The sequence below is a fragment of the Centropristis striata genome, chromosome 21 (assembly GCF_030273125.1).
Source record: "Centropristis striata isolate RG_2023a ecotype Rhode Island chromosome 21, C.striata_1.0, whole genome shotgun sequence".
Taxonomy (NCBI): Eukaryota; Metazoa; Chordata; class Actinopteri; order Perciformes; family Serranidae; genus Centropristis; species Centropristis striata.
The window spans coordinates 8,074,402-8,085,244 of NC_081537.1; the positions used below are offsets into that span (position 1 = coordinate 8,074,402).

The 10,843-nt window shown below is 39.6% G+C and overlaps 1 protein-coding gene across 1 annotated transcript in view; it reads left to right on the forward strand.

Moving 5' to 3' along the window:
* Positions 1-6,595, forward strand: part of snx29 (sorting nexin 29) — a 225,082-nt gene extending 218,487 nt beyond the window's left edge. Inside the window, exon 21 of the mRNA XM_059324471.1 lies at positions 5,923-6,595. Within this exon, the coding sequence (XP_059180454.1) occupies positions 5,923-6,049 (127 nt within the window). The 3' untranslated portion in view covers positions 6,050-6,595. The remainder of the gene's footprint in view (positions 1-5,922) is intronic.
* The last annotated feature ends 4,248 nt before the right edge of the window (positions 6,596-10,843 follow it).

Consider the following 10,843-nt stretch of genomic DNA (forward strand, 5'->3'; position numbering starts at 1 on the left):
TGGATGTAAAAATGGTCATGTTTATGGGTGAAGTATTCCTTCAAGGTATTTTCAGACCAAACTATAATTAATGAGAATATTGCACATCATTTTTTAGAAATTCATACCAGGCTATCCACACATAGTCCAGGCTTTTTTCTTCCAATTCCTGCAGATTTCTGGTACTGGATAAAAACAAGCCAACCATAAAGATAATGAGTTTTATTCAAACAATCAATAGATTTCCTCAGACGTCACTGTTATAATTGTGTTTATACTGATCGACGATCAATCCATTTATGTCTTGCAAAATAGTGTCCTCTTTGACAAATTAAAGATCATATAGACAATGAACACACTGTGAAAATAATATCTGGGGGAGTACAGAAGTTGATGGTGAAAAGCAAACAAAAGAGGGGTAAACATACTTTTTTTGTCAAGTTAACATATAGAGAACCTACTACTGCCGTCACCATCCAGACTTGACCAATCGCAATAAAGTCCAACCTATTGTCGGGGTGGGCTAGCCTGGGTATACCCATACTGCCTTGCGCGCTCGAATTTAATTTCGAACCTCCATCCTGTCTGGCAACCAGAGCCGTTTCTTAGCCCTGTTTTAGGGATCCAATCACAGAGCGGGGAGGGACGGCAAGACAATGACGCGTAGTACTCGGCAGACGGAAGCTTGTAGTTTTCTTACCGATCCAACATGGCTGCTGCAGACGTGAAACTCTCTTTAGCTGTAGATGGTGTTTTAAATAGTTTAGAGCGAAAGTTGAAAGGCGAAAGGTCTCTCGCCGGCTCCGCTGTCCCCCGGCTCGTAGCGAGATCACCGGTAGCGGGGCTATTAGCGGCGCTGATCACCGGTGCTACCGCAACGCCGGTGATCTGGCTACGAGCCGGGGGACAGCGGAGCCGCCGAGAGACCCGCAGCAGCTTGTTTATTGACCATAAAATCAGTGGATGTGTGTGGCTGAATGACATGAGGGGGAATAAAGCGTGAAAATAAATCTTGCAGAAAACAGGAACTGGAGAAGCAAAGCAGCAAGCAACACTCTCTCACAGACACACAAAACAAACATCCATTTCTGTTGCTCTACTACGTCATCTGGTATAACTGATCTGATTGGCTAAGAGCTACCTACAGACGCTTTGATAGACATTCTAAGCGCCCAATAAACGGCTCCGGAGGATCGTAAACCACACCTCCTCTACGGAGAAATGAACGGCTGGTTTCCAGACTAAATCTCATTTGAGATTAGTCTGGTGTTAGCCAGGCTAGGGGTGGGCCACACCCAGAAGATAACTGTGAATTGAGGAACTTGTTGGCACTCTGACTGGTGATCCTGGCGTGGACACAGGAGAGTCCAGCGCTGCTCACTGCATTTGGCTATTATTCTTTCAATAAATGGTAAACTGTATTCAGTTGTTTTGAGTCTTTTCTAAAAATTAAGTCTAGAACAAAAGAACTGGGGCAGAGTGCGGAAGGCTTGAAGAGCCCCGGCTCTAACAATTACAAACTGAATATGAGCCTTGTATTAAAGGCCATGTATCACACACAGTGATTAACAAATTGATTAGACCACCTGTCATAAAAACGAGAAAACATAAATATTATAGAAATCTTTCAAAATCTTGTATACAACTAAGAATGTTATTATTTATTTGGCAAATAAGAAACTGAATTTACCTTATTATACCCAAAATTAAAGCCGGCTCACTCGGCTTTTCTGAGAAGTCAGAATTGAATCAAGCAGAACATTCAACCACTAAAACTAATTTTTCTGTTCAGGAATGTAAGTTAATAACTAAAAATTGACATCTTAATAAGAAATAATAATGTGCTATGTGCTATTTTTACAGTTTTTTGTAAAACAGTACATTTGAACATTCATGGACAACAATAATAATTATATTTTAGCATTGAAAAATATCATTTGGGTTAAATAGCTTCTACACACTGGTGTATTAACTATTACAGAAACATAAAAAAAATATTTTGGTAATTACTAATGCTGTTCATTTAGGACACTGTGGAATAAACTGGTGGTCTGATAAATTTGTTAAGCACTGTACAATAAACGCTGACATTTTCACTCAATCCAGTCAGAAATGGCAGCCAGTGCAATAAATCTTAACATTTACACATGTTGCATTAACATGCTTCTGTGGATCCACCCATAGTAAATGCATCCACACAGTAACAAGCTCATTAGTCAATTAATGTGACGGAGAAGGTTGGGAAAGCAAATATTTGTGTTGCTCTACACTCAAAAAAATAACTTGTTCCCAGAACGAAATAAAATTATGGAAATTATTTCCACCTAAATAAAATGCTTTAATTTAGCGAGAAACAGTTTTGTTGAGTGAACAAAATGTAAATATGTTGGGTCAACATGATATATTTGCGTTACTGTTACTTAATTACCAGGGGTCAGTCCAACTAGATTTGTAAGGGTAATTATAACATACTAATGTAATTTTCTTGGGCCATTTAAACGTGAATGACATTATTAAGAGTTACTTTATTTAATAGGGTAGTTACAACTACTTTTTAAAATAGTGCAGTACATGAATTAATTGTGCTGAGCCAACAAAACAGTTAGGTTGAAGTGGTTTAGCCTAAAAGATTACCTTTATCATATGAAAATGAACATAATAGTAATTATTCAGGAAATAAATATTATATTCAGCAATTGAATTAGGTTGTTTTAACATAAAGTATTCTAGTAAATTTTAAAGTGTTGCATTTTATGCTAAAACTACATGTTTTAAAACTGTTCAACCACAAAACATCATTTTATTTAGTAGAAGCTACATGTTAGACTAAGGAGAAGGTAACAGACACTCAGTTTGCCTTTTTTTGAGTGTAGGTGCAAAAAGTTTGAACAATCATCAGTAAATAGTGAGTGATTGGTGTCGGTGTGAAAAGGCCTTTAGTCTTGTTTCAATGATCAGGGTTATCATCAACACATTTATTTAACGCTAACATGTCATTTATAGTGGCATATGGCATATAGTGTTCATGTTTGTGTACACTAATGCTTACAGCTCTTTGTTCCTCTCAACACTCACTTCTTTGGACTCGCACGCTGCAATTTTCCCCTCCTGTCTGCCACAGCAGCTTGATCACACCTCTCCCTAGACCTGCTACCACTTAGTATGCAGCTCCACCTCAACATTTTTATAGTTCACTCAGAACACAGAGTACACACTCTCAGCCTGGGCTCTCGCCTTATTGACCTGCTGCCTCAGAGAAAAGTGTTTTGGACCTTTGTCTCACGGTCAAGAGCAGTTTGTGGCAGTTTGACTTTAGAATAAGGATGTAACCTTTTTATTTTGGTGGCCTGAAGCTATTTATTTATGTCAACCTGTACACATACATGTTGGTTTAGCTTGAGAGGCGTACTGTGTGTATGTGTGTTGTGAAAGGTAATGTCGAGGGATTGGTTTATTATTCAGACTACTATTCATCGCAGCCCTCCTCTTGTTGTTAGACAATCAATTTAATGCATGCTTATGTACCTGTTTACTATAATTATGCACCTCTGCAGTCAAACTATTAATATTCCAGCAGTGCCTGGAAAAAAAAAATCCTGCACAAGTCAATATCATGTCCAAATGGAGGACAAGCACATGCTGAGAGCCAGAGAAAAACCTTATAAGCCTAATTAATTTAGCACATTTAGCTACTTTACCCAGTTTGATATGAATAAATGAGATGGCTTGTGGTTTCGACTCCGCGTGCTGCCCCCAATTTAGTGTGATTTTTGCTGATATAACTCCCCATCGCATCACTGTTTGGCCAACCTTGGTCAAGTTCAAATTGTGTGACTGCACTTGATTGAGCTCGCCTGGCCCGGTGGAGATAGTGGGATAAGTGGTCCTAGTGCCACTGATGAATGCACATTTTGTTCCAAAGAAAATGGAATAATGTTTACCATATCAACAAAGCACAGGCTGTCCCTATATAACCTGGTTAGACCGTCCCCCAAAAGCTGATTCTGACACGTTGCAGCCATGCAGCACAGATTACAAGAAAGTTGGAATGGTGTCAGAAACTCTCCCATTCTGAATTTGATGCGCCACACATTTTCAATGGGAGACAGGTCCGAACTGCAGGCTGTAGTCTACTTCAGGCATGTCCAAACTATCCATAAAGGGCCATGCTGCTGCAGATTTTTGTTCCAACCAATCAAGAACACAGCTGATTCACCTGATCAGCTGTTTGATTTCTCCAGATTCTCTAAATCTGTTGATGATGCTCTGGATTGGAAATTATGAAATCTCCCAAATTCTTTGCATTTGTGTTTTGATAAACGTTGTTCTTAAAATGTTGGATTATTTACCTTTGCACCTTTCACAAAGTGGTGACCCATGCTCTATTGTTCCTTATGAACAGCTGAGGCTTCCAACGATGCCCCTGTCATACCCAACCACGTCACTATCACCTTTCACTGAATCAGTTTTTTTATCTGTGGAATGTTCCAAAACAGCTTGTTTTCAGTGTTCCACACCTCGTCCACTCTTTTGTTTCCCCTGTCCTTAACTTTTTCTGCAATGTGTTGAATTTACATGTAAAAAGAAGCAGCAAATTATTGCAATGTGTTTTATTTACATTTTAAACCCGACCTCATTTTTGGGCCATTGGGGTCGTATATTTTCCACTCTTCAGTTTGAATCTGTGCTTTCAGAGCAGGGCTAGAACTGTCCCTTCCATGTCTCAGTCTATTTTAACATGACAGAGCCTCTCTGCCATCTTAGTGTGCTGCTCTTTCAGCCTCACATACAAGCATATGGCCCGCAGTGACACTTTCAGCCTCGCCATGAGTGCATTTATTTTTAGCATGTGTTGTCCGAGCGGGAATCAAACTCCATGACCACCCCAGATGTCCCCGATAACCTTAATCACAGCTCCAGCAGCCCGGCCGCTTCATTAAAGAGGCCAGTTGGACATCAACAGGGAAATGCTCTCTGCCTCTTCATTGTTTTAATATCTGTAGAAAATCCCTTGGTCAAAGAAGCACTTGAACTCAGCGCTCCTATTACAGAATCACTGCTTCATCACAAGCAGCAGGTGAGAGGTCACAGTCTCTGCCATGAAATGCTTCAGAAGAATGCAGCAAGAAAGCGTTTGGCTCCAGGCATTCAATCTCCCTGTTTTTCATTTCCTTCCTTTGACAAGTGCCTCTCATTCATCCTCATCGCCATCAGATAAGACTCAGGGATCAGGGGTTCACATGTTGTCAAGACCGTCGTCAGGGTAACTAGGGCAATGATGTCATTAAGTGGCCAAGATGGTTTCTTTCTGAGTAATGAAAAGCTTAAACATCATAATTGGATCAGAAATTACTGTAATATCTTTACTTTGCAAATAATGGCTTCTGATGGCGAGGGCAGGAATAGTTTAGATGTAAAAAATAATAATAATTATTATTATTATTATAATGGTAAAGTAAGAACAAAAACAAGCAACAAGCTACACTGGAAAAATTATTTTATGTTCGGTCTATTGGCACAAATGGAATATAAAAATGTATTTATTTTTAATTTTTAAGTTATTAAAATCGATCTAAAAGGAGACGGAGATAAGAAAATGCAACAAAAACAAACATAATACCAACATTACAAAAAAGAAACCAAATTAACAGTCTAATTAAGGCTCGCATTCTCTGATTACACAGGTGTCTGATTGCAGCACATCGTCTTGGAAATAACAGATCAACACATTGTTGACGACCCGGAGCCTCAACAGGAGCTCCTTCTGAGCGTTTCTCTCCACATCAGTTTGGTCGGAACTTAGGCCTAAAACACCTGGAAAAATGCCTGTAAAACCTCTGGCAGTAGTTTGTTTGAATAATAAACTTGGTCATAAACTTTGCAAAATGTTCCTTTAAAGTCCATGTCTCTGATCCTGTCCTTCCTGCTTTTCCTCTCATCCAGAGACACGCCCCAGGCCAACGACGGCGGACCCAAGACGCCCCGTTCCAAAACTTCATCCCGCTTCCCCAGACTGGGCCGCAACCGTAACCAGGAAACCAGACCTGAACCCCAGAGTGGCGACCTTTAACCACCCGGATCCTCCGAACTAATGATTTTTAACCTACAGGCTGAGGACCACGATGTCCCCGTGTCCCCTCTGGACTGTGACACACAGCCTCGGTGTGTGAGGACATTAAGGGCGTCTAAAGGACCTTGAAAGCCTTACAGATAAAAGGCCTCAGTGGCGGAGGGGTGATGGATGCGTTCACATCACAGGCCTTTCTACCAGATATGTAAATGTTTCTGTGCAGCGGCTGGCTGAGTAAAGGATAAATGACTCCCCCAAGGCTGCCTGTCGATGGACCCAATCATACAGCACCTCTTACCTCACCGAGAGACAAAAAGACTCTCCGTAAACTGCACATGAACTAGCCTGGACTGCTCTCTCTAATCTCAAACACAAAGAGATGATGGAGATGTGTTTTTTTTTTTTCTTACTCCGCTCAGTTTTGTAGTGAAAGTGTATCATGGTGACAGTGCCTACAGTGTTTTGTAGCTGCTTTCCTGCTCTGGGTGGGGAGGGACAGGGTGTGCAGAGAGGTGAAGAGGACTAGATTAAAGTGTTCTCCTGGGACATGGATGTTGTTTTTCAGCTAATGTGTCAGCATTATGGTGCCATTACATTTTAGAAGATGATGATTCACTATCTCTAGCGTGGACCACTAGGCAACGGGCATTCCTTTTTTTCTCCTTCTGTTATATTATTATTATTATTATGGCTATAACAGATTATCTGCAGAAAGTGTAACATATCTTTATGTCAGCAGGGATGGAGTCATTATCAAAAACATCTTTTAAATTCCACATAATGATCTTATTAATGGATTAGCCAATCTCTTTGGGACCGTGTCAAAATTATTAGGGCGGGGAGGGGGTTGAATTTTATAATCCGTTTCTGGCTCCAAATATTCATATTCATACTGTTTGTTTTTGACATGATAATAATTTTAGCTAGATGGCTGTGATGGGAAATATTAAGCCTTAAAACTGTTGCATTTATTGCAAGGTTTTAACTGAATTTTGAGAAAATCGTCGATAGAAAACGCGAATGAATGCTAATTTTCCAGTTGGAAAATCATTTTTAATTCGCAGAAGAAAATTACGTAATTAAAAGAGTACCTTTAAACATCAGATGTTGAAAAACAATATAGAAAACTTGAAGGAAATATTTTTTTCTGTTTGTGTCAGTGGGGGCGTTTTTTCATTTCCTCTCACCGCTAATAATTTTTGGACGGTCCCATATTGAGAAAGTTCATAAATAAGCATACGCTCTTGCTCTTTCCACTCAAAATCATCTTTCCTCATATCCACACAACTAAGATTAGTGTCAAACACCTGCTGTGATTTGTATGATACATTTCTCATAAAATATTTTTTAGCAGAAATTCTACCATTATGGGTAAGCTGTGTTTCATTTAAGTTTACCCTCAAACCCACTTTACCTGCACCGGACTATACAACTCCACTATATCACTTAAATAAGGGTTACAAAGGTCAGCCGGCTTTACTGAAAAATTCAGCGTTTGAAGATTGTTTAACTAATGTGTCTTAGCGGGATTTAATGCAGTGTTATGTTGCAAATGAATGTTTTAACGAGGACTAAACACTTGAAGAATAGCTGCTTGTTAGAGTGCAAGAAAGGGGCTGCTGAGCATCAAGTGTGTGTAAAACAGAAGCTCATGCATATGTATGGCTTTACCCAAGAGTAGTCAGAGAGTACGTTCAAACGAGGAGTGATTGTGTTGGAAGGGTGTCGGAAAACTTGAATCAAAGGGTCGGCTCGCGGAATGGTAAACACTGTTCGCCGTCTATGACGAGAGGTGAACAAACAAGGCTTGTGGGTTTTAATTAAGTTGTTATTCTCGCTCAAAAGTGACCCTCACAAGTATCAATCTACTGGGAAACACTGCACTGTGTTGTTAGGGAATTCTCACAGGGATGCCGTCAAATAAAGGTTTTTATAAAGGACTTCCCTGACACTTTTTAAATTCTCTCTGTGGTCAACATGTGGTGAGTTGGCCAATCAAACATCAGAAAATAAGATGTAGTATGAATTTGAAGAAATTATATCACACATTTTTTCTCTTAATCTGAGAAATGGCACTGCTGTTGCAGCCTATCAAGAGCATGAAATGTAACTTAAACATGACATTCTTTTTTTTTTATTAAAGACTATTCTTTGCTGTGATGCATTCAAACCGTAGAATTGGTGATATTTTAATTGAAGCACTGCCTTGTATGAATTGTAAAATCAGCATCATACATTCTGTACCGTGTAACAAGTCTCGACATTATAGCCTTATTATAGACATTTATTTTACTTCTAAGGTTTGTCTCTGGGCCCACTGGTGGGTCTACCTCCTGCACAAATATCTGTAGTGTATGTGTTGTAATACACAGTCATTTTGCACAGGATCATTCCCAGACAGCTGACTGAGCACTCCACCGATTTAGCAATGCAAAAGAAATGAGTCCTACAACCTAGAAATGAGTTTGAGCATTTTTGCACTTCTGGTTCGCAGAGACAATGGATTGAGATTTTCCTGTTTTGTTCTACAGCATAATATATGTCAGTAAATACCACACACAATCAGGGGTGGAATGTAACTCAGTACATTTACGCAAGTACGATTTTGAGGTACTTGTACTTTACTTAAGTATTTCCACATATGTAGCTATCACTACTTTTTAGGGGCAAATATTTTACTTTTACAGGAGTAATTCTGCAGTTTGGTATTGGTTCTTTTACTTAAGTAAGGGGTCTGAATACTTTCCCCCCACTGCACACAATCATGAATTAGGAAGGTTTTATATGTTTGTTTGTTTTTTAAAGCCTTTTTGCTAACAAGTGACTAAATAAGATTAGGCCTACAGAAGTTGTCAGGGACATTTAAGTCAATGTCTGCTTAGTGATGGCAACATTGAAGTCATGCAATCATAGCGTAATTTGTTTAGTTTTTAAAGTTAATTAAAAAGACCGAAGACCTCTTTGCTACAGTGCTAGAGTGAGCTTGTTTGCAAGCTAGCTAGCTAACTACCCAGCTGCTAAATGAGTAAAATTTAACAACTTAATACTTCTTAATCCTCACAATTTGGTCACAGCATAAGAAAGCGCATCACTATACCCAGTTGAGCGACAACTTTGTTCGGCTCATTTTCTCTAAGTGTAGCATAAAAATATGGTGGAAGTAGCGAGCTAATTAACTAGCCAGCCGTTCTCAAGAGCACCAGTCTGCTTTCCTCTCAGAGAAGTAGGCTAGTCTGCCAGAGAGTCAGACAGCCACAGCAGTGCAATCAAATATTAATTTTCATTTTTGAATGTTTTTGTTTTCTTTAAAACTCAAATATACATTTGAATTTGGAATATTTCTTGATAGCCCTTGGTGCTAAGAGCCAACAAAGGAAGGGAAGAAGAGCTAGCAAACATGGATCATGTAAACAATGCAGGATTAAAATTTGGTATTAGCGAGTAAAACAAAATTGAAAAGGAACTTTTGTTTAGTTAAAGGAAAACTCCACAGGGCAACTTTGAACCTGAAACATTTGAAGCTTTAAATACTAAAAATATCTCAGGTGCGGTTGAGAATAAACAACCTCAAATTGAGAATAGCAAGAAAAAAGAAGCGACAGAGAGTTCCTGGTGGACGTGCAGTTTATTCCTCTATCTTGGGGAATAAAAGTTTTCATGATATGATCATAAACATCACTATTCCTTTAAATGACTCCATCTCCTTCCCTCAGAATCCTCCCGGCGGCGGATGAATTGAATCTCGCTGTACCTTGAGGCTGGTAATCAGAGCGATGACAAGCAAAGGAAGTGGGTTTAGCTTACTGAGATACAGCCGAAATGTTCTCTTGCAGTATGTCTGTTCTGGTATACTTTTCTGTCCTTGCCTTAGTCAGCAGTTAGGCCTTATCTATCAGTGTCACAGCAAAGAGGAGCTGAACAATAAAGTACAGTGTGTACAGTACAATACCACCACCTCTGTGTCAGTGTTGTCATTGTTCACCTTGTTGCTTCGTGGTGTAAGGCCATCACGCAATTCTGCTGCAACAGTAAGCTCATCCATGTCTCAGCGTACACTGATGCATTTATGCATCATGCATGTGTAGATACATACACTAAGTGTTATCGTGTCATTTGAATACAGACAGTAGGTGTGTGCTAAAGCATGCATGTGTTTATATCAACGCATCAATGCTCGCATAATATTCCTACGAACTGTGTGCATAAATGGATGGATACTGTGAATTCAATCTTCTGAGCATCTGTGGCCCTCGTTGCATCTGTTTTCCTTGTCGAATGCTTATTTAACCTCCACCGCTTCACTAAGCAGTCTCTGCGCTTTTATTCAACTCATTCAAAAGGCAGTTTGGGAAAAGCCTGCGTTTCTCTCTGTGCTGGGCATGCTGCACCGGGTCGGTAGAGAGAAGAATGGAGAGGGTGTACTAAATGCTCATTGTCCATTGACCAGAAAATTGGTTACAAGCCCGTTTAGGATGTGGATGGTTGCTTTTGGCAATGTTAGACATTATGCACACACATACACACAACAATGTGCATGCGAGCTAAGTACACAACACATCTCCTCCAATGTCTCTCTTGTTTTCATAGAATTGAATAGAAAAGCCTGGCTTGCCTTTAACACCTATTAGTTAGAAAACAGCTAAAAGTTCATTGTGTCAAAATATGTGTGTTGTGAGATGCTTTATCTATGTATAACTCTTGTGAAAAGTCTTATAACTTTAGTGTGTCGTATCTTTACGCGTGCCGCATAGAGTGATGTCACGGACAGTCAAAACCAATCTGAGTGTTTGGAGC